Source organism: Chanodichthys erythropterus, chromosome 12 (assembly GCF_024489055.1).
Source record: "Chanodichthys erythropterus isolate Z2021 chromosome 12, ASM2448905v1, whole genome shotgun sequence".
Classification (NCBI taxonomy): Eukaryota; Metazoa; Chordata; class Actinopteri; order Cypriniformes; family Xenocyprididae; genus Chanodichthys; species Chanodichthys erythropterus.
Window position 1 is genome coordinate 8,587,239 of NC_090232.1, and position 25,094 is coordinate 8,612,332.

The following is a 25,094-nucleotide window of genomic DNA, read 5'->3' on the forward strand; positions in this document are numbered from 1 at the left end:
TGATGTTCCTTTGATAAAGAAATTTAAAGAATGACCCACTCCAAATGCATTATATGTAATTTTGTGATTTATATGCATTAATAACTGTATATATGTGATTTTGTCAGTAGCTTTCACAGTCCAACAATCTATCATTGGCAATTTGAACAATCTGTTCAAGTGCCTTTAATAACAGAACATCAGCGTCATCCTCTGTGTCAGTCTCCTCATGGTAGTTCTTCACTGGGAAGATGTTTGACATTGGCACACCTGTTTTGGCACTGCACATCTCCATCTGGACAGGAACAGAATGTTAGATCAGAAAACTAGATGTGGCTGTTAGACAAAATCAAATCAACACTGGCAATATGTACTTATGAAAGTGTCTTTGGATGATATCACATACCTTCTCTTTGATCTTCTTGCTATTGTAGATCTTACTTAGATCATCTTTGACAAGCGGACAAGCTGTATCCACTTTAGTCATGATAACTACTTGAGGAATCCCTACAGCAAATGCAGAGGCAAAGTAAAGGTTTTCTATTAAGTTTTTTTCCTCAACAAAATTGAGCACATTTGTAACAGTTTGTTAAAAGGTATTTACATATCTACATAACTGACCCGCATACATTGTCTGGGTCATACAAATAATTAAGCAGAAAAGTTGAGCCTGACATTCCCTGTTTGCACTTGGCATTACAATGCAGCCTGTATATCTGGATTTTGTGCACCTACACACTGAAAAATCCAAATCCAACCCACTTTATGCCCACTTCTCTCTCCCATGTAATATAATGTATGTGAAACCATGAATAAAAATCATGATCAAACATTCAGAGGTCAGTTTTACCCCGATCACTGATTCTGTGGCGGATGATCCTCAACTTGTCAATTAGTTTATCATCTGTGAAATCGACTGTATTTGCATCTATGACATAAACCAGGCAGAAAGCCTGATCGGAGAGGTTAGGGTCACAGTTGTAATGTTGATCCTTATAAGTGAGTGCCTGCTCCTGGTTGAACTAAGAATGGAAATTCAGCAAAATATGTTAAATGTCAAACCTATTGCACACATTCAAACTTTGTTAAAATAATAATGGTTTATTACTTTATAGCCATCCTTCACATGTCCAAACACAGCATTGATGATGTCATCTGTTTGTGACCCAGCCAACACAGCAGCTTCTAAGCCCATTATATCCTTGAAGACGAAGGGCAAATTTTTTCTCTCACTTCTGATGGTGAATCCTTTGAGCTAAAAATGAAGACCAAATATATAGAAGCACAACTATTTGTGAAAAATTTCCAAAAAATCTTCATATGATTAGCTAAAATGGGTAACAGGTTCCCTTTGTAAAGGGTTTACAAAAGTGTTTGTTAATAACTAATAACTTATTTACAAATACATAAGTCATTGATAAGCAGTTATAACTGCATGAATAAAAAGGGTGACTTTAGTGAACTTTAAAAATGCTCACCTGCCAAATAGTGAGCCATTTTTAACTCACATGTTATAAATGCTTTATAAATGTATTTATTCACACAAATTTTACTCAGTCTGGTTATTGCATGATGCAGCAAAAATATACTGTTATGGTGAGACAGAAGGCTGATTTATTTGTGATTTTCTCAATATCTCATGACTTATGTCTCTTTTCTCACTGTTGCTCATCAGACTTTACTCTGTGATTTACCTCTGCAAAAAGGTCATGCTGCCCTTTCACAGCAATGTATAAAAAATGATTTCATGTTTATCAAGAGGAAATGATCAAACTTTATATTGAAAAAAAAAACAACAACATACGAGCACAGCCATAACTTAATGAAATATTAATAATGAAAAATGTAATTACATTACTTACCTGTGAACCCTAATGAGGGGTGAACAATTTATTCATGAGTTATAAACGTTACTAACCTGTGAAAGTGAACCTTTATGTAAAGTGGAAACACGTGAAACATGGCTTTAATTATAACGTTTATAAATCATGAATACATGGTCCACAGGACTTCACTTTACATTTAATGTTCACTTTCACAAATTTCTAATATTTATAACTTATGAAGAAATGGTTCACCCTTCATTGGGGTTCACAGGTAACTAATAATGTAATCACATTGCACAGTATCATGGGTAATGCACAGAGTAAAGTCAGATGAGCAACAGTGAGAAAATTGACATAAGTCATGAGATATTACTGAGAAAACCACAAATAATCACTTTTAAGTCTCACCATAACAGTATAGTTTTGCTGCATCATGAAATAACCATGAAATCTGGTTCTGAGTAAAATATGTGTGAATAAATACATTTATAAAGCATTTATAACATGCGAGTTAAAAATGGCTCACTATACGGTAAAGTTATTCAAGTAGTTCTAACTCCTTATCAATAATGCATTTGTAAACGAGTTATTAGTTATTAACAAACACCTTTATAAACCCTTTACAAAGGAAACCTTAATGTACAGCGTTACCCTAAAATGCTTAATGCACAAGAGTGGGTCAGCTGACATTGAAAAAACATGCAACTACTGTATAGGTGACAAATACCTACTTTTTGTGTGAAACTAACACCAGCAGATGAACTAACTAGCGCTCTAGAGGAGACCCGTCCTTTAAAGACACTATCGATGGAGTTGATAAAGCTGGACTTTCCTGCTCCAACTTGTCCAGCTATCAGAATCTTGATGTCCTTTACATTTGGATCACCCGGAGAGAAGTTTTCCAGCTTTTCTTTCAGAGCTTCTTTCTGTCTGTGAAAACAAAATACAATTCTGTGCAAAGTCTTACTGGCTATATTTGGAATAGCATTACAAAACTATACTTTTTTTTCTATTTTTTTAACAGAAAATATGAGAATGTATCATCTTTGTGGGCCAAACTGCTGTCATCTAGAGGGAAAAGAAAAATAACTTCATGTCAGGTCAAAATTATGTTATGAATATAATGGCCAGTAGATGCCAGAAGTGTTCAGCATCCACCCGCTGTGTGGAATATTTATTTGAATATTTATTTAGAAATTATCCAACTATTATTTAACAAGTTTGATGTACATGCAATAATAATAGTTTTGAAGCATATGTTTTGCAGTTACAGTCATAAACATTAATTTAAAAAAACAATAACTCTGTGTGTGTGGGTGGGTGTGAGAAAATGTTGTACTCTGGGTGTTTCAGTCACACTCTTTCATTTCTGTGTGTTTTCAACATTGCAGCCGATATATATGCTACATTTTATAAAACAAATTCTCTGGATTTAGCATCTGTCACGGTTGAAGATCCGCAGTCTCTGTCTGTGGTCTGTGTTTATGTTGTGCTGTCACCTTAATTGTTTCATGTGGGCGTCGCCGCTGATTGTTTGATCAGCGGCAGCTGTTTTCAATCCAGGACTGCCTATTTATTGCCTTGTCTTTCGTCTCGTGTTTGTCAGATCGTTGTTGGAGTTCCCTGTTCTGTTCCCCTGTTTCCTCGTGTGTGCTTCTGTTTGGAGTTGGTTCTTCGTGTCTTCATTCTGGATTATTGATTCATCGTTGGATTCTTCACTTCTGCTCTCACTCCCACGGACTTCACCACGATCATCTCACGACGGCCCACCGAAGTCCCTGTGTCGCCGCTCTCCTGCTGTTTTGTGTGCTTGTTCCTGACTTTATGGCATGAAGCTCAATAAATGAGATATTTTGACTTGCATTTGCATCCATCTTTATTTCCCATGACAGAACGATCTGACCAACAACATGGATGCAGCAAGTTCAGCAGCATTAACGGAGTTCATCAACCACAGCATTGCACGGATGGATCAACAGCAGGAGAGCATTTCCTCTACCGGACGCGCCGTGCAGGCGTTGGTGACACAGGTGTCCGAGCTCTTCCAACAGCTACAACAACTTCGGAATCCCGCTGCGCCGCCCACACCGCCCGTTCCCCCTCCACAACCTACGCAAGGAGATCAACCGGAACCACGTCTACCTACACCTCAGACCTATGCCGGTGAGCCTAGTTTTTGCAAAGCCATTCTGAACAAGTGTTCACTGTATTTTTCTCTCCAGCCTTCGAAAGGGAAGAGTCCAAGGTGGCGTTTGTGTTGACCTTGCTCACCGGGCAGGCGGCTTTGTGGGGAACGGCGGTTTGGGAGAATCAAGATCCATGCTGTTCCTCGTTCCAGACACTCACCGCCGAAATGAAGAGAGTGTTTGACCGCGCGGTCATGGGAAAAGACGCAGCCCGACGACTGACGGGACTCAAGCAGGGAGATCGCACGGTGGCGGATTATTCCATCGAATTCCGAACACTGGCGGCGGAGTGCATCTGGAACGAGGAGGCGCAGTGGGACGTCTTCCTGCATGGGTTGGCCAACCGTGTACAAAAAGAGATCTACGTTTTGGATTTACCTCAGAGTCTTAATGGACTGATTGATCTTGCCCTGCGGGTGGATACCCGTACAAACCATCTGGAGAATCTTCCTCGGTCCGACTTCGCATCCCGGGGCGCAGAGGCTCGTGGAGTCAACTTTAGAGACAATGTCGGCCCCTCTTTCGATCCTGAACCCATGCAGGTGGGGAGAGCTCGGCTTTCCCGGGAGGAGAGAGAGCGGCAGAGGTCCCAAGGACTATGCATCTACTGTAGAGGGGCTGGGCATTTCCTGAACGCATGCCCAGTAAAAGATCGAGCCCGGTAGTAACGTTGAGGCTATTATCGGGTGGGATCTCCGCTGAGAAGTCCTCACCATCCATTCTCCTCCCGGTTATACTAAGGTGGGCCACCCACACGCTCACCTGTCCCGCTCTACTGGATTCAGGAGCTGAAGGTAATTTCATGGACACAGTTTGCACAACGGTTTCAATTACCCATCATTCCTCTCACTAAGCAGATCTCTGTCAATGCTCTCAATGGCCAAGACCTACCCAACATAACACTCACCACTACATTCATTACCCTCATCACTTCCGGCAATCACAATGAGTCTATTCAAGTCCTCCTCATGGATTCACCTCTGGCCCCCATTGTTCTCGGACACCCCAGGCTTACACAACACAACCCCAAGGTGGACTGGCGGCAGCATGCCATCCTGGAATGGAGCACTCAGTGTCATAAGTCTTGTCTTGTGTCTGCTTCTGTGTTACAGGAAAAGGCTGTGGATCTGTCAAACGTGCCCGCGGAGTACCTAGACCTTAAGGAAGTGTTCAGTAAGTCCCGGGCCTGCTTCTCTTCCTCCGCATCGTCCCTATGACTGTGCTATATATTTAGTTCCCGGTAAGTCTCCACCTAAAGGTAAGTTGTACTCTCTATCCGTTCCCGAGAGGGAGGCCATGGAGAAATATATTTCTGATTCTCTAGCAGCTAAGTTCATTCGCCCTTCCTCTTCTCCGGCAGGGGCGGGGTTCTTTTTTGTTGGAAAGAAGGATGGTTCTTTGCGACCTTGTATTGATTACCGGGGGTTGAATAACATCACAGTAAAGAATACATATCCTTTGCCGTTGATGTCTTCAGCCTTCGAGAGGTTGCAAGGAGCATCCATTTTCACGAAATTGGATTTAAGGAACGCTTATCATTTGGTCCGCATCAGGGAGGGGGATGAATGGAAGACAGCTTTTAACACCCCTTGGGGGCACTTTGAATACTTGGTCATGCCCTTCGGGCTTTCCAACTCCCCGGCGGTCTTCCAAGCACTCGTTAATGATGTGTTGAGAGACATGGTTGACCAGTTCATATATGTCTATCTGGACAACATATTGATTTTTTCCTCATCTCTCCAGGAACATCACGTCAGGCGAGTGCTTCAGCGGCTGCTAGAGAATGGGCTTTTTGTCAAGGCGGAGAAATGTGATTTTCATGCACAGTCTGTTTCTTTCCTAGGGTACATTGTCTCGTCTGAGGGAATTCGCATGGATCCTGACAAGGTTAAGGCTGTGGTGGATTGGCCAAACCCAGATTCCCGTAAGGCCCTACAGAGGTTTCTGGGCTTCGCCAATTTTTACCGGTGGTTCATTCGCAACTTCAGCAAACTAGCCGCGCCTCTGACAGCCTTGACCTCCCCCAGAACGGCGTTCAGGTGGTCCGATGCAGCTGAGGTTGCATTCGCCAAACTGAAAAGTCACTTTGTTTCGGCTCCCATCCTCATAGCCCCTGATTCTTCACGTCAGTTCGTGGTGGAGGTCGATGTGTCAGAGGTGGGGGTAGGAGCAGTTCTATCCCAGCAATCTCCCTCAGATGATAAGATCCATCCCTGCACATTTTTTTCTCATCGTTTATCTCCGGCCGAACACAATTATGACATTGGTAACAGAGAGTTGCTGGCAGTCAAGTTAGCGTTGGAAGAACGGCGTCATTGGTTGGAGGGTTCGGGGGTACCTTTCATCATTTGGACTGACCATAAGAACCTAGAGTATATCAGAACGGCTAAACGACTAAACTCCAGGCAGGCTCGGTGGGCACTTTTTTTTGGACGTTTTGATTTTTTTCTCTCATACTGCCCGGGTTCTAAAAACATCAAACCCGATTCTCTTTCTCGTATTTTTGATCCTTCCGAATGCCCGTCTACTCCCGAGTGTATTCTTCCTGAGACATTAGTGGTCTCCACTCTGACATGGGAGGCCGAATCAAAGGTCAAGTTGGCCTTAGAAGGGGTAACGCCTCCGCCCGTATGCCCACCGAATCGTTTATTTGTGCCGGAGAGGTTAAGGTCCAGTATTATCAAGTGGGGGCATTGTTCCAACGTAGCCTGTCATCCAGGGGTTAATCGCACCAGTTTTTTGGTCAAGCAACGATTCTGGTGGCCTGCCATGGCTCGTGACATTCGCAGTTTTGTTTTGGCTTGCGCGATTTGTGCCACTGGTAAGACTTCCAATCGTCCCCCAGATGGGTTGCTCCAACCGCTGTCTGTCCCTTCGAGACCCTGGTCCCACATCGCGCTAGATTTTGTCACCGCCCTCCCACCCTCCCAGGGGAACACTGTTGTTTTGACCGTAGTGGACCGGTTCTCGAAGGCGACTCGTTTCATTCCCTTAACCAAATTACCCTCTGCTAAGGAGACAGCGGTAACTGTTGTAGATCACGTCTTTCGGTTACATGGCCTCCCGATGGATGTGGTCTCTGACAAGGGGCCCCAATTTGTGTCCAAATTTTGGCAAGAGTTTTGTAAGTTGCTGGGGGCGACTGTTAGTCTTTCTTCTGGGTTCCATCCCCAGTCCAATGGTCAAACTGAGAGAGCCAACCAAGATTTGGAAAGAATGTTGCGATGTTTAGTTTCCAAGAATCCTTCCTCCTGGAGCCAGCAACTCTCTATGATTGAGTATGCACATAATTCGTTACCAGTGTCTTCCACGGGCCTCTCACCATTTGAATGTAGTTTAGGTTACCAGCCACCTATCTTTCCCAGTCTGGAATCTGAAGTCGCGGACCCCTCCGCTCACGCATTCATCCAGAGGTGTCACCGCACTTGGACGAGAGCCCGTGAGACTCTTCTCCAAGTGGGGGCGCACACCAAGGCTAAGACTGATCGCCACCGGTCGAAGCCTCCCGTATACGTCGTGGGTCAAAAAGTGTGGCTTTCTACTAAGAACATTCCTCTCCGTTCCGTCTCCAATAAGCTTGCTCCCAAATTCATTGGCCCGTTTGCTATCACCAAGATCATTAGTCCGGTGGCAGTCCGACTCAAACTTCCTCCAGCGTACAGGAGAATTCATCCCGCCTTCCATGTTTCTAAAATTAAACCGGTGTTTCATTCACACATTAATCCGCCAACCCCGGTTCCTCCACCACCGCGTCTCGTAGACGGGGAACCCACTTATTCGGTCAATCGCATTCTGGACTCGAGAAGGAGGGGACGCGGTTTCCAGTACTTGGTGGACTGGGAAGGTTACGGTCTGGAGGAGAGAAGTTGGGTTCCTGCTAGGGACATCCTGGATCACTCCCTTATCGATGATTACAATCGTCAGGCAGGTGCTCCTGGGAACGCCGAGAGGCGTTCCTACGAGGGGGGGTACTGTCACAGTTGAAGATCCGCAGTCTCTGTCTGTGGTCTGTGTTTATGTTGTGCTGTCACGTTGATTGTTTCATGTGGGCGTAGCCGCTGATTGTTTGATCAGCGGCAGCTGTTTTCAATCCAGGACTGCCTATTTATTGCCTTGTCTTTCGTCTTGTGTTTGTCAGATCGTTGTTGGAGTTCCCTGTTATGTTCCCGTTTCCTCGTGTGTGCTTCTGTTTGGAGTTGGTTCTTCGTGTCTTCATTCTGGATTATTGTTTCATCGTTGGATTCTTCACTTCTGCTCTCACTGCCACGGACTTCACCACGATCATCTCACTACGGCCCACCGAAGTCCCTGTGTCGCCGCTCTCCTGCTGTTTTGTGTGCTTGTTCCTGACTTTCTGGCGTGAAGCTCAATAAATGAGATATTTTGACTTGCATTTGCATCTATCTTTATTTCCCGTGACAGCATCTTTCATTTTCTGTGGTCTGTCAGTTTTGACTGCAAATGGCCAAGTGACCACTTAGACTCATCAAATGAAGTCGTTTTTATTTTTCAGATTGCATATATAAAAGGTATTGAACTACTCAAAATAAAGAAACCATATAAACATATTAATCATTCATTAGGCTATGTTCAATTATTACTTTCATATTTATTAAAAATAATAAAATAAAAATTAATAATAATAATATATATATATATATATATATATATATATATATATATATATATATATATATATTTTATATATACAGTCCAAAAGTTTGGAACCACTAATGTTTTTTTTAATGTTTTTAAAAGAAGTTTTGTCTGCTCACCAAGGCTACATTTATTTAAATAAAAATACAGTAAAAAACAGTAATATTGTGAAATATTATTACAATTTAAAATAACTGTTTTCTATTTGAATATATTTCACAAAGTAATTTATTCCTGTAATGGCAAAGCTGAATTTTCAGCATCATTACTCCAGTCTTCAGTGTCACATGATCCTTCAGAAATCATTCTAATATGCTGATCTTGCTGCTCAAGAAAAATTTAATGTGTACAATTGTACAAAATATTTGTGTACAATATTTTTTTTTCAGGATTATTTGATGAATAGAAAGTTCAAAAGAATAGTGTTTATCTGAAATCTAATCTTTTGTAACATTATAAATGTCTTTACTGCCACTTTTGATTGATTTAATGCATCCTTGCTGAATAAAAGTATTAATTTATTTAATTTCTTTTAAAAAAAAAATAAAAATAAAAATTCTTACTGACCCCAAACTTTTGAACGGTAGTATATAATGCTACAGAAGCTTTGTATTTCTGATAAATGCTGTTCTTTTGAACTTTCTATTCATCAAGGAATCCTGAAAAAAAAAAAAGTACACAACTGTTTTCAACATTGAAAATAATCATAAATGTTTATTGAGCAGCAAATCAGCATATTAGAATGATTTCTGAAGGATCATGTGACCCTGAAGACTGGAGTAACGATGCTGAAAATTCAGCTTTGCATCACAGGAATAAATTACTTTGTCAAATATATTTAAATAGTACACAGTTATTTTAAATTGTAATAATATTTCACAATATCACTGTTTTTTACTGTATTTTAATTAAATAAATGTAGCCTTGGTGAGACGAAACTTCTTTTAAAAACATTAAAAATCTTAGTGGTTCCAAACTTTTGGACTGTACAGTACAGGGACGTGCACAGGAGGGTTGCTCAGGTTGCCCGGGTAACTGCCCATATGCCCTTCTCGACTCACGTTGCCCTTCCGAGGTGGAAAAAAATAAACAAAAAAATCGTACGATGGATGCAGAATTTCCCGTAGGCCTAGATAAAAAAAATTAATAAAAAAATAAAAAAATAAATCATAAAGCCTCATTCACGTCCATATTCGGTCACCCGTCCGAAAGTGAAAGTAGGGGAAGGGCAAACTCTGTTTACGTGGCTGCAGCGACATTTGTCCTAAGCTGAGCCTGCATGAGCGGAAGGAGATTGTCGCGGTTGTCGGGTGAGACGACTTAACGTTGTCGGAAAGGTGAGTAAGGTTATAATCGTTAACGAAAACGAGCGAAAAAACGAAAAGTAGGTGGGAAAAACATCGTCGTTAACTGAAATAAAAATAAAAACGAGGCACTACAAAAAAAACGATAAATAGCCTAACCAAAAATGTAATGTGTGTTAGGCAAAACTAACTAAAATAAAATAAAATTATAGATTAAATGTCCTTAGTTTCCGTCTTTGTCAATGTCTTTCATAGAGCAAACGTTCAGCTGCATTTCATTTCCCTGCATCTCTCACTCACGCGTCTCTCTCACATACTCGCGCCCGCACAGCCCCTCCCCTCCGTGCACACCGCGTCTCCATGAGAACGAGTGTTGAAAGCAAGTTCGCGAAAGGTTGGTATCTCGTGAAAACCTTTAAACAATCACACATTAAGAAGTGGTATAAAAATATTTTTAATTCTGAATATAATTTTGTCAGTGTGTTAATGTCGACCCGAGAAGCGACTGCTAGGCCTACTTTAGAAAGTTAACTAGACGCAAGTTTGAGGTAAAACGCACTTGGGTTGTCGATGATGTCAAAACACTATTTAAGCTGTGATTCAAGTAAGGAATAATTGACGACGGGCAGTAGGGGGGTAGGGGAGTGCCCTTTTTTTAGGTCAGAGCAACTGCCCCTCAAAATTCCTGTGCACGTCCCTGGTACTGTATATATATATATATCAGGGCTGTCAAAATAACGCGTTTCGATTAATTAATCTGAGAAAAAATAACGCTTTAAAAAAATAACGCAGATTAATCCATTCCGTATTGATCTTTGAACCTGGAGCCGGAGGGAGAACGCGCTGGCACTGCCTGGATCATTGACTGGAACATTTACTTATTAAAAACGGCCTGATGGAAGTGTTGATAAAAATAAAGTCGACTGCAATGTCTGCAGAAAGGAATTTGCATATCACCGGAGTTCATCCACTCTAAAGGCTATAGGCTACCACATCAATGCAAAGCATCCAGGAGTTAACGTTAATCCGGAGGTACGACCTAGCACGTCGTTAAAGTAGATATTTCAATCAAATATCTCTCATGTCTCTGAGGCAAGCAGCCTATATGCTGAGTTTTGGTTCATTCATGAATGAATCTAATTGATCGCGCCCGCGCCTCCATGTCATGATTATATTTTCTACTATATTTGCTTCTTATTTGTTGATAGTTGATAAAACATTGATTAAAATTAAGATACAATTTTTACAAAACGAAATTCACTTTAAAGAAAGGCTTTCTACCAAACAAAAGTTCATGAAGTGGTCAAAATCATGTCTGACCCACTCCATGTCTCCCCATATATTCACTTTTCATTATCAAATAGATGAATTTAAAACATAACATAGGACTATTTAAACAGAAATATGAAACTGTTTTCTTTAATGGCTAACGTAGCCTATACCGAGAAATTTCACGTGTGAATTACCAATTCAAATGTGAACAAAAATAAAGCAATTAAATGTGTTATTATAATTAAAAGATGAAAATTAAAATGAAGGGTAATAATAGATTATGACGGATTTTTTACGAACCTGTCCGTCAAAATGATGGACAAAGTTGAAGTCTAACGCAACCTCTGGTGTTACGGCACACATCATCAAATTTTCTTCCTGAAGCACTTTTGAATTTATTTCCTTAGCATATTAGGTCATACTGTTGATTGTTATGGCCATTATTTGAACAGTGAAAATAATAATAAAAGAGTTTTTGAACTTTAATGTCACTAATGCTGATTATTCATTGATTATTTTGAATTGAAATATTTAATACTTTCACAGCAAAAATTATGTATGCAATTAATTTAGATTAATTAATCACAGAGTATGTAATTAAGTAGATTAAAATTTTTAATCGATTGACAGCCCTAATATATATATATATATATATATATATATATATATATATATATATATATATATATGTTTATATATATGTTTATATATATATATATGTTTATATATATATTTGAATTTGAATGTTGTGATACATTTTCATGCTAAAATAATTAAAATTAAACATTATAGTATCATATGTTAAAAAGTTACATCACACATGATCATGGCATATCATAATTTTACACTTCTGAGTGCTGTCCCTTATAAAATGCCTTGCTGAAGCTACAACAGAAGATTTAAGCAGAATTACTTCAGATATATTTTTATACAGAATACTGTGGTCATTCAACAACAACAACCCACAATAACTGTAGTTTGTAAAATGTATGGGGAAAGATTCCAGTAATATTTTACAGGGAAATAAAATTCTTATCTTCCACAGTATTTGCACATTTATCTGAACAGTTCAGTGTTAACTGCTATGCACACAGATACGACACAGTCTGCACATCAATACAGAATAAAGTACTTAGACAGAATAGCTTATGTACATGTATAGCTTACCCCCAGTCTAATTTCCTCCATGGTTTATCCAATTCTAAGAGAAAACATAATAATTAATTTGGAATAACAATAATTTGGAAGTATCTCTCTGAGAATGTATCTATGTGTACATATGTGTTCTGTATATAAATATAAATTTTATATATAAAATCATATGGAAGAAAGACCCTCTCACCTGGATTTGGTTTTGGTTGTTGCACTTGTTTTGAGTTTGATGCTCCCATTTTTTTTTTGTTTTTTCTCCTTCAATATATTTATATCAGCTCTGTCCTGGAACACAGATGACATATCTCACTTTAAGCAAGTGAAATCAGTCCTTCGCCAGAGCCCTTATATATACATCTCTCTTTTTCAGTTTCACTTTTCACTTTCACTTACATACATAATTAAATCTGCCCACACCCATTACTGTTATTTCCACATCAGACCCCAGATATACAGTACAGTCCAAAAGTTTGGAACCACTAAGATTTTTAATGTTTTTAAAAGAAGTTTCTGTAAAAAACTGTAATATTGTGAAATATTATTACAATTTAAAATAACTGTGTACTATTTAAATATATTTGACAAAGTAATTTATTCCTGTGATGCAAAGCTGAATTTTCAGCATCATTACTCCAGTCTTTAGTGTCACATGATGCTTCAGAAATCATTCTAATATGCTGATTTGCTGCTCAATAAAAATTTATGATTATTTTCAATGTTGAAAACAGTTGTGTACTTTTTTTTTTTGTCAGGATTCCTTGAGAAAGTTCAAAAGAACAGCATTTATCAGAAATACAAAGCTTCTGTAGCATTATATACTACCGTTCAAAAGTTTGGGGTCAGTAAGAATTTTTTTTTTTTTTTTTTTTGAAAAGAAATTAAATAAATGAATACTTTTATTCAGCAAGGATGCATTAAATCAATCAAAAGTGGCAGTAAAGACATTTATAATGTTACAAAAGATTAGATTTCAGATAAACACTGTTCTCTTGAACTTTGTATTCATCAAATAATCCTGAAAAAAAATATTGTACACAAATATTTTGTACAATTGTACACATTAAAAGTTTCTTGAGCAGCAGATCAGCATATTAGAATGATTTCTGAAGGATCATGTGACACTGAAGACTGGAGTAATGATGCTGAAAATTCAGCTTTGCATCACAGGAATAAATTACTTTGTGAAATATATTCAAATAGAAAACAGTTATTTTAAATTGTAATAATATTTCACAATATTACTGTTTTTACTGTATTATAATTAAATAAACGTAGCTTTGGTGAGCAGACGAAACTTCTTTTAAAAACATTAAAAATCTTAGTGGTTTCAAACTTTTGGACTGTACTGTGTATATATATATATATATATATATATAATATTTATTTATTTATTTTAATTTTTTTTAAACCGGTTCGTTTTTAAAAAGCTTAGCAATGTAAACTATTTGTTCTCAATTGATATTGTTTATTGAAGCTTACTGTATTATGTATTGTATGATGTAGAGTATTGTGAGAAAGAGATCGATTGAGCAAGTTTATTACCTGATTTCAGATTTAGCATTTTCCTTCAGGTCAGTCCTATGTTTATAATAAAACATCTGTTAAATGTCCGATGTATTATCTTGTCCTTTTAATAGTTTTTAAGGGGTTTTCCCATGACATCGCTAGTCAAAGCATTTGTCAGTTGTGTCTTGTTCCGTGTTCACAACAATTCAGTCTTTTCAATGTAAAAGTCTTCGCTACTGTCTGATTCTCCTTTTCATGATGGGCCTACGTTTGCTTTGCTTTTGCATCTGTGACTAATGAAAGTCTGGATAGTCCCTTTTGTCTTTGGGACTGAGAACTTGAAGTCTGTTTTTCCAAAAACAAGCTGAAACATGGACTCATCTGACCACAGCACACATTTTCTCTGTCTTTTGGACCATCTAAGATGAGCTCGGGCCCAGAGAACTCAGCAGCATCTCTGCATAGAATCGATGTATATCTTTCTCCTTGTGTAACAGAGATTCGAGTTGTATTTCTTGATGCAGAGCCAGACTGTTAAATGACAACTGTTTTCCAAAGTACTCTCGAGTCCATGTGGCTGTATTTGACAGAGTAGCATGACGGTTTTATAATGAAATGACATCTGAGGGCTCAAAGGTCATGCACATTCTCCCTTGTTCTTTGTTTATTTTGGAATTAAACTTTGTTTGAACGTTGGCCGGTTCCCGCCTCCTTCTTCCCACATTTACGAACTGTGTTACAGTACAATTGTTGGTCAGTGAAAACTTTGGAAATCTTTTCTTCAGTTAGTTAAAAAAAAGGTTCAAAAGAATTAACAAAATCACAGATTGTTTTGTATTGCGTTTTACAAAATGTCCCAACTTTTCTGGAAATGGGGTTTGTATTTCGCTCAGTTTTGGTTATCTTATGACACTGCTTATCATGCTAAAATACTTTGCTTGTTTGTGAATATCTGCTCAGGTGTAAATATGATGTGATTTAGTGGAAATATATTTTAGTCTATGCTAAAATAATGCGATATGTCTAAACACTAGACATTATATTTTTATGTATAAATGTCAGGTTTGGGTTAATCTATCATGCTCTGTCAGAACAAGTCCCAGCTAGTAGGCTATATCGCATGTGAGAAAACTGGTGGATCATTTATAGCCTTTTCTCACAGCAGCAGGAATAATTAAAATGATCATTTTGATTGTATGGTATGACAAATGGACAAATAGATATTAAACTGTACAGAAACTGAAATCTACAAGTAATTCTAAATACACATTGCCATGCAATGCTGATGTTGTTAACATTAACAATTTGAGAACAAAGTATAATAGTAATTAAGCAGCCCTAGCTCAGAGAATAACAGATTAAGTGATTTGTAGCAAATGACTATTCCATATGATGCATACAGTATGTAGGAATAATGGTTCTGACAAATATCTGACAAACGTTGTAATTCTGTTATGCTGGGTCTCTTAGGGTTAAACACTTGAAAGACAGACTATTCGTTTTTCTGCCAGACAGAGAAGCGTGATTCATCACTCCAGAGAACACATCTCCAATGCTCGAGTCCAGTGGTGGCACGCTTTACACCACTGCATCCGACGCTTTGCTTTGCACTTGGTGATGTAAGGCTTGGATGCAGCTGCTCCGCCACGGAAACCCATTCCATGAAGCTCTCTACGCACTGTTCTTGAGCTAATCTGAAGGAGGTCTGTAGCTATATAGTTGGCGACTTCTGCGCACTGTGTGTCTCAGTATGCGCTGACCCCGCTCTGTGATTTTACGTGGCCTACCATGTGGCTGAGTTGCTGTTGTTCCCAATTGCTTCCACTTTGTTCTGATACCACTAACAGTTGACTGTGGAATATTTACTAGTGAGGAAATTTCACGAATGGACTTATTGCACAGGTGGCAACCCATCACGGTACCACGCTTGAATTCACTGAGCTCCTGAGATCGACCCATTCTTTCACAAATGTATGTAGAAGCAGTCTGCATGCTAGGTGCTTGATTTTATACACCTGTGGCCATGGAATTGATTGGAACACCTGAGTTCAATGATTTGGAGGGGTGTCTCAATACTTTTGGCAATATAGTGTAAATGCTGGCATTCTCATTAATTAATTGTTTAATTAAAATGAATAAATTTGTTGTTTTATATAATACGGTCTAGAGGTAATGGAGCATGGTCATTTTTTAGTGTTGTTTAGTTCACAGTGGCTAATGAAGTTTAAATCCATTCAACAAAACCACCATCTCTTACACACAGAGAGAGAGAGAGAGAGAGAGAGAGAGAGAGAGAGAGAGAAATTTTTGCTTTACTATGTGCGATCTCATTACTCAAAACAAACACACTGTCTTTTTTCCCATATTTACCAGGGTAATCACCATAGTAACACATTGGTTTCCATGTTTTATGAGTACTTCCCATAGACATGATGATTTTAATACTGTACAAACGATACATCACCCTACACTAAACCTATCACAGAAAACTTTCTGTATTTTTAGATTTTCAAAACACTTCATTTAGGATGATTTATAAGCTGTTTTCCTCATGGGGACCAACAAAAATAATGTCCGGACCCTGTGGGTCCCCATAAGGTCAACATTTACTGGTATTACTATTGAAGGGATAGGGTCCCAGAATATAGGGAATAGCACACACACCCACACACACATACATGGTGAAACTACTAGGGTAAGCATTTTTAAACATGCTTTACTATGTGCCATCTCATTGCTCAAAACAAGCACACTGTCTATTTCCCACCACCAACCAGGTTAATCACTAGAGTAACATACCTGATCTGATCCAGGGTATGTTTTAAACAATTATTAATAATAAAGTAAATAGAAAGTGAAAATGAGAATTTATTGTTTTGTCCTAATGATTCTGCAGAAGTCATTTAAAGGAAAAGGAAAGTGAAGGAAAGTGTTACCTCTGTAGATGAATAACATGGATGTTAATCATTCTCACTGGAACATTACTGAGATACTCAAGTGATTTCAACCAACGGACCTCTGCCATTCTGCCATAAAACCAGTCAGAAGCAGACAACTGTACATCAAATAAAACACTACAGAGAGCTTTGCTTCAAACCTTATCGTCCTGTTGTGAACATTAAACCCAGTTCAAAGTAGTCTTGACAAGGAGTTCATTAAGGTTATCTCTGTATTTTGTTGCATTCAGCTTTCCTTCGACACTGACCTGCATGATGCTACCACCATCATCACTTTTCTAGTACAAAATCTTATTGCCATTTCATAACTTTATCACACATTTTGATAACACACTGAATAGATATGCCTACTATTACAAACATTATGGATTTTACATTACATACGTTAGATAATGTAAGTGTATCTATTTTGCTGATGTGGCATCTGTAGCTTGCATTACTTTAATTATTTCAGCAACAAGGGTGATTTCAAACATGTATCTTGCAGTGTTTGTTATTGAATGAACTGATTGTTAAAATTACTAAACTAAAAGAAGAACATACTGTTGTGGTTCAATGATTAAACCAAATGTTCTCATTACATATCATAATGATCTTGTGTTTTGAAACAGCAATTATGTAGAATGAAAATATGTACAACTAGAATGAAAGCATCAGATCAGCTGTGTTACATGTGATCAGTTTTGTTTTTTGTACTAAGATTTTTGAAATTGAAAAAAAAAAAAAAAAAACTGTAATGAGATATTAAAGTATCCTAATGTACAATAGGGTACTTTTGTACGGTTGAAGGTCAAAATTACAGTTTCAGTGCAGCTTCAAAGAGCTCTACACGATCCCAGACGAGAAATAAGGGTCTTTTCTAGAGAAACCATCTCTCATTTTCTAAAAAAACCCCCAAAATTTTTATACGTTTTAATCATAAATGCTCATCTTGAACTAGCTCTCTTCTTCTATATTTGAATTCCAGCAGTGTAAACGCTGCTAAGTGTGTTACTGCCCTCCTCAGGTCAAAGTTTGAACTAAATTGTCATATACAATATGTTAGTGTAAGTATATAACAATTAGTTCAAACTTTGACCTGTGGAGGGCAGTACACTTAGCAGTGTCTACACTGCTGGAATTCCAATAGAGAAGAAGAAGAGAGCTAGTTCAAGATGAGCATTTATGGTTAAAACGTATATAATTTTTTTTTTTTTTTTTTAGAAAATTAGTGATGGAGACCCTTATTCGTTGACTGGGATCATGTAGAACGTTTTGAAGCTGCACTGAAACTGTAATTTTGACCTTCAATCATTTGGGGTCCATTGAAGTCCACTATATGGAGAAAAATCCTGGAATGTTTTCATCAAAAACCTCAATTTCTTTTCAACTGAAGAAAGAAGGACATGAACATCTTGGATGAAATGGGGGTGAGTAAATTATCAGGAAATTTTAATTTGAAAGTGAACTAATCCTTTAACATATTCTCCTCAATGTTTAAAGCTACAGTCCGTAAGTTTTGCCTCTTTGTCGCCATCTCTGTTTGAAGCCTGCAATTGCAGTGTTTTGCAGAATTATCATCTTTCAAGGGTTGTGCATTGTCATGGCTCCTCAGTGCGGATGTATCTAATGTTTTGAGGAGAACGTGTGGCTGTCAGTCACCAGTGGTGGATACTGTACATGTACATTTGAAATCACAGATTGAAGTCTTGATAGTATGACCAAAATAAGAATTTTCTAGGGCTGCCCCCGACTAAAGTTTTTTCTGTTCGACTAGTAGTCGTTCATTTAAGCCATTAGTCAACTAATCGTGTGTTTACATTAATAAGCCATAAATCATAATAACCAGCTTTTAAAGGCTTTGAGAACCTCTCCTTTTACCACTTATAATGCTGAAACTAAAGTGATTGTAACTTTCATTATCTAAGCGTTCAAGTTAAATCCTACGTTTCCCTATCAGTTCTAAGAAAGACTTTTACCTTTAAAGAATAAGAGGTTAAAGATTAATAACAACTTTAATGAAATCAGATTACTGTAAATTATATTGGAGTCAGACAAATAATGGAATTATGCACATTATCCTTCAACTACTTTTTTACGATTATTGGTTCAAAATAGCAGCAAAAGCTTCAAGCCTTACAAAAAAGAAGAAGAAGAGAGCTACTTCAAGATGAGCATTTATGGTTAAAATGTAAAAAATTGTTGTTGTTTTTTTTTTAGAAAATGAACGATGGTTTCTCTAGATAAGACCCTTATTTCTTGAAGCTGCACTGAAACTTTCAATTTGACCTTCAACCATTTGGGGTCCATTGAAGTCCACTACATGGAGAAAAATCCTGGAATGTTTTCATCTAGCCTTAATTTTAGCAAATGCCATACCTATGTTATATGCTGCACCAAGAACAGTTAAATGATCCATTTTGCGAGTTATATTAGCTGTGTTAACAGCTGTATTGCCTCAGTGTATTGAAATGTCAAGCGAGCTTGGGGGTGCCAGCACGAGGTCTTTTGCATTTAAAAAAAACCCTCCCACAGAAACGGCTTGATTTTGCCCCACACCCAAACGGGGGAAAATTGACAAGCTATAATAAATGATCCGTGGGGTATTTTGAGCTGAAACTTTACAGACACATTCTGGAGACACCAGGGGCCTCATTTATAAAACTTTGCGTAGATTTCATCCTAAAAGTGTACGTAAAAAAAAAAAAAAACTAAATTCTGCGTACGCACAAAAATATTCCGATTTATAAAACCATGCGTATGCCAGAACCTGCGCACAAATCCCTTTATAAATCCCAGTCAGTGGAAGATTGTGCGTACATGCATCTCCACCCCGAAATCACCATATATGGAGCTTATGACGCCTAGTTTTATGCATAACCTCATCTGCATATCATTTCCATGCATGTTCCCATCCACGTGACACCATGGTTAACACCGTCAAAGGTACAAGACATTGGAAAATATTAGATATGGACTAAAAAAGCAATGTGTGCAATACACTACAGTGATAAAAATTATCCAATATCCTCTTTATGTTTTAGAATAAATATATCAAAATATCCATAAAAACAAAATTGTATCAAATGCTTCAGATAAAGGTTTTAGAATAGAGTTGTTTCATTCATTTCCACTGACCAAATAGTATTTTAATTGTTTTATACAATTCAAATCAAATTTATGCAGTTTTACTGATAAGGTGAATAAATCTTTTAGGATGTTTATGGGCTATTTTTTAGTAGAAACAGATCGGCCTACTTATTTATGGCAGTTTAAATACAACTGTCTGTCTCGGCGCGTCACTGACAAAGTATTTTTTAAAAAGGAAGCGTGCAAATCTTGCCGTTTTCCTCAAATTATATCCTTCAAATACAGTGGTAATTGTTTGAATATCCTTCACACAACATCAACACCTCCTGCAGCTGCGGTTATACAGTAAGCTATTATCATTGGATCTCTTCAAACTGGACAATGGACCGTTCGACCACCGGATCCAGCAGTGTCTTCCATAATATCGAAGTTAAAGGTACTGTAAGCGATGTCAAGGGTTTTTAGGCCAAAACATTTTTTGTCACATACAGCAAAGAGATCAGCTTGGAGGTAACTTCTACTCTGAGTCAGTTACCATAGTAACTTACTCTGTGAACCTAACCTGGGGCTTCATTTATAAAACTTTGCGTAGATTTCATCCTAAAAGTGTACGTACGCGCAAAAGCTAGATTCTGCATACGCACAAAAAAAATCTGATTTATAAAACCATGTACGCCAGATCCTGCGCACAAATCCCTTTATAAATTCCAGTCAGCGGAAGATTGTGTGTACGTGCATCTCCACCCCGTCTCCTCCCCGAAATCACCATATATGTAGCTTACGACGCCCAGTTTTACTATGCATAACCTCATCTGCATATCATTTCCATACACGTTCCCATCCACGCTACATCCACGGTTGACACCGTCAAAGGTACAAGACATTGGAAAATATTAGATATGGACTATAAATGCAATTTGTGCCACACATTATGTTGATAAAGATAATCCAATATCCTCTTTGTTTTAGAATAAATATATCAAAATATCCATAAAACAAAATTGTATAAAATACTTCAGAAAAAGGTTTTAGAATAGAGATGATTAATTCATTTCCACTGGCCAGATAGTATTTATGCAAATTTATGCAGTTTTGCTAATAAGGTGAACATATCTTTTAGGACGTTTATAGGCTATTATTTATAGGCACTTATTTATTGCAGTGTAAATACAATTGTCTGAAACGGCGCGTCACTGACAAAGTATTTTTAAAAGAAAACATGCAAATCTTACCGTTTTACTCAAATTATATCCTTCAAATGGTAATTGTTTGAAGATCCTTCACACGACATCAACACCTACTGCAGCTGCGGTTGTACAGGAAGATATTAGGGACTTTAAGCAGCAGCTGCTGATACAACGGCAATGGCATTCTGGCATTCCATTGCGCATGCGCAAATTTAACTGCTACTTCTTGACGTTCTACTGTAACCGTCTACTACGGCAGGGTAGCCGATTTGCCGTAGTCGATAATACGTGACAGACTAGATGTAAATGTTATGTTCTATAATTATGTGGTATTTTAGTTGTATCTGTATGTCATTTAATGCCAACAGCTACCATTCTCTTGCTTTTATTTACATGTAATGTATTGTTTACTATGTCAAATGATTAAATGATCCACGCCATCATCTTTGTTGTTGCTTAGTGATTTTTGCGTTCTTTAGCTACGGCAGTTGACAGTTTACTTCCGGCCGTCGTTGCCGTTCCATCAACAGCTGTTCCTTAAAGCCAGATCACACGAAAATGCGCATCAATAGTACGAGTTTGTAACCTCGTAGAATATATACGCCAAAATGAGTTTTGGCGTGCTTATGGTACACAGTTTTTCACGTGCATATGATACGCACTTTATGGCGTATTATACGTACGAACCCCCCACTCCCCCACCCCCATCCTAACCAAGAGCGTATCATATACACGCCATAAAGTGTGTATCATATGCACGCGAAAAACTGCGTACCATAAGCACGCCAAAACTCATTTTGGCGTATATATTCTATGAGATTACAAACTCGCACTTTTGATACGCATTTTCGTGTGATCGTGTTGAGAGTTCAGTACATGGAAAAGACATACATTGAGTTTCAAACTCCATTGCTTTCTCTTTCTTATGTAAATCTCATTTGTTTGAAAGACTTCCGGAAAACACGCGGATCTCAACATAACACCGACTGTTACGTAACAGTCGGGGTGTACGCCCCAATATTTGCATATGCCAGCCCATGTTCCCAACATTATGAAAGGCATTAGACAAGGGCAGCCAGTAACGTCTGGATCTGCACAGGTGAATCAACAGACTAGGTAAGCAAGAACAATAGCGAAAAATGGCAGATGGAGCAATAATAACTGACATGATCCAGGATAGCATGATATTTTTAGTGATATTTGTAAATTGTCTTTCTAAATGTATCGTTAGTATGTTGCTAATGTACTGTTAAATTAGGTTAAAGTTACCATTGTTTCTTACTGTATTCACAGAGACAAGAGCCGTCACTATTTTCATTATTAAACACTTGCAGTCTGTATAATTCATAAACACAACTTCATTCTTTATAAATCTCTCCAACAGTGTAGCATTAGCCGTTAGCCACGGAGCACAGCCTCAAACTCGTAGAGAATCAAATATAAACATCAAAATAAATACTTTACTCGCATAATTCGAAGCATGCATACAGCATGCATGACGAACATATTCTAAAGATCCATTTGAGGGTTATATTAGCTGTGTGAACTTTGTAAATGTGCTGTAATATAATCGAGAGCTCGTGTGCCAGGGAGCACGTGAATTAAAGGGGCGGCACGCTGAAAAAATCAGTGCATAGTTAATGATGTCCTAAAATAGGCAGTTAAAAAAAAATTAATTTAAAAAAATCTGTGAGGTATTTTGAGCTGAAACTTCACAGACACATTCAGGGGACACCTTAGACTTATATTACACCTTGTGAAAAAGCATTCTTGGTTTAGTAATGAAAGGTTTGGTAATGAAATGATAAAAGTTAAATAAATAAGATCTTTAATGGACAACTTGATATATAAATATGTTTATTGTGCAAACATTTATTACATATATGAGGGACAGGCTGAAATTTGATATTTTACTGTGAGCACTTTACAAAAACTTTCCATACAGCTTTCCATTTATGTCTGAAAACTGTGCCCAACATTATTTAGTAATCATAGTGTGGCGAGGGATAGGATAAAACGCTGTGAGAAGCAGGAGTGTGTGAGAGAGAGGGGAACTGCTGACTGAGTCGTGTCGAGGTTCTGGAGTGAAGCCCTTGCGGATTGTGTATGCCAAACTTGGAGAGAAGCCCTTGTGGATGGTGTATACCGAACCTGGAGTGAAGCCCTTTGTGGATTGTTTATTTTTGTTGTTGTGCGCTGCACAGTCTTTCTGTTGAACCCTTTTTTAAAGTTAATAAATTCTCAGTCAGCAGTTGTTCACCGACCCTGTCCTCTTCCTTCCCCAACTACGAACTGAACTGTGTTACACATAGGATAAGCAGTTGTCCTGATGATTTTCTCTTTGATACGCTAACCAGACTTTGAGTTACAGCCATTTGAAATGTGCATTTTTTTGCTCTTCCAAGGGCCATTACTGGCCCCCTGGGGGTGGAAGGGCAGTGAAATCTACACAGATGTATTCTCCTCATCTTGGATAACAAACTTTGTTGAATCACATTGAAATATTGGAGAATTTGATAATTTCCCCCCTTTTCTATTCTAACATCATGCTTGTATAGGTTTTGATGGGTGTTGTGAGACCTGATGAAATATGGAAATATTTGAACAAAATGTTGTAATCCAATAATAATAATAATAATAATTGATTGAATAGTAGTTGATTATTTTTTATGATTTCATTTTTTTGTGTGTGAACACCAGTAAATATAATGGATGAATCCACTGCCATTATCCAATTTCCAGTGTTGGCAGTAAACAAAAAATTGTAAGGAACCCACCATCGGATTCCGACGGCCTGGGCGAAGGTTAACGCATGTATGCCTTTTCAGCGCCTCTGCATGTTCACTTAATTCACTTGTTTAATCTGACTTCGATTTCAAATGATTATGACTCTTAGATTGTGTTTCCAATTAGAAATTAATCATTAGTTATGCATTAATTTAGATATTTGATGGTTCTGGGTATCCCATATTTCAATTATTCTTTCATCAGGGACCCTTTTGGGGTTAAGGCAAGGCGTTGTCCTTTACTGCTTCTTTGAGATCTTTTTCCAGATGAGTTTTATTGCTTTATTGCAGGATCCTTGATCTCTTTTTTTTTTTTTTTTGTTTAGCAGGAAAATCAAGTCTTACAAAACAAGGATAATGCACCATTTAGTAAAATAACAAAGAAATGGAGCCAAAATGTAATCTTCAATAAACTTCTTGAAATAAATCCATAAGAGCCTAGTAAAATTTTATTTACTGTGCCAAACACCACGTTCACATCGTATTCACCATACTTTATTACACTTCATTGGCAGATACAGCATAACATTGAAAGTAGCATAAAGACAAATGAGATTGAAGATAAATCAAAAAATAATCCATTCACAGACTTTACTCCTACTGCACAAATGAGTGCCACAGAATGCCATCCAACTATGATACAGAAAACAGATTTGATATTGTGTTTAAAATAAAGATTCTTTATCACGGCTAAACTGGTTTCTTGCTCTTCCCTGTACATGTCTCTATCATGTTCATGTTCTTCTTCTTCTGGACAGTTTTTTCAGTTGTACTCTACAGTGAAGATGTGTTCACTGATGTGCTGTAGCTTTTTCTCAACCAGAGGAAGAAGTCTTAACATCCCATTGTCAGGCGTTCTTCAGTCCACGGTCCTGCAGATTTAGCTCCCAACTGTCTATAATTGTCTGTAAGTAAACCTGAAAACATTGGTTAAAATTTTCAGGTGTGCTCAATTAAGGTAGGAGGAAAACTCTCCACCTCAAAAAGGAGACAGCAAAAGGGCTGATTTAAATTTACAAAGCAGCAGTACATAATATACACATTATAGTATTATACTGTATATATAATGCAGCAAGGACTGTGAGCTAAGTACTAATGTTTTACCCATTTCAAAAGCAACCTGTTTTAAAAGATCTTTTAGAAAGGAATGCTGTCTTTGCCAGTGATGCTTGATATCTTTCAAGACAACATACTCTATCCCTTGTTTCAAGAGC

At 37.9% G+C, this 25,094-nt stretch overlaps 1 protein-coding gene across 1 annotated transcript; it reads right to left on the reverse strand.

Annotated features, from left to right (window-relative positions):
* LOC137033050 (interferon-induced protein 44-like) lies at window positions 1–13,957 on the reverse strand. Its single transcript, XM_067405117.1, has 8 exons — window positions 13,918–13,957; window positions 12,566–12,660; window positions 12,391–12,424; window positions 2,537–2,735; window positions 1,088–1,234; window positions 830–1,001; window positions 386–486; window positions 1–274 (listed from the first exon to the last, which is right to left on the reverse strand). Exons 2-8 carry the CDS (start codon window positions 12,612–12,614, stop codon window positions 104–106), a joined length of 873 nt encoding a protein of 290 aa, XP_067261218.1. The 5' UTR covers window positions 12,615–12,660; window positions 13,918–13,957; the 3' UTR covers window positions 1–103.
* Window positions 13,958–25,094: the final 11,137 nt, after the last annotated feature.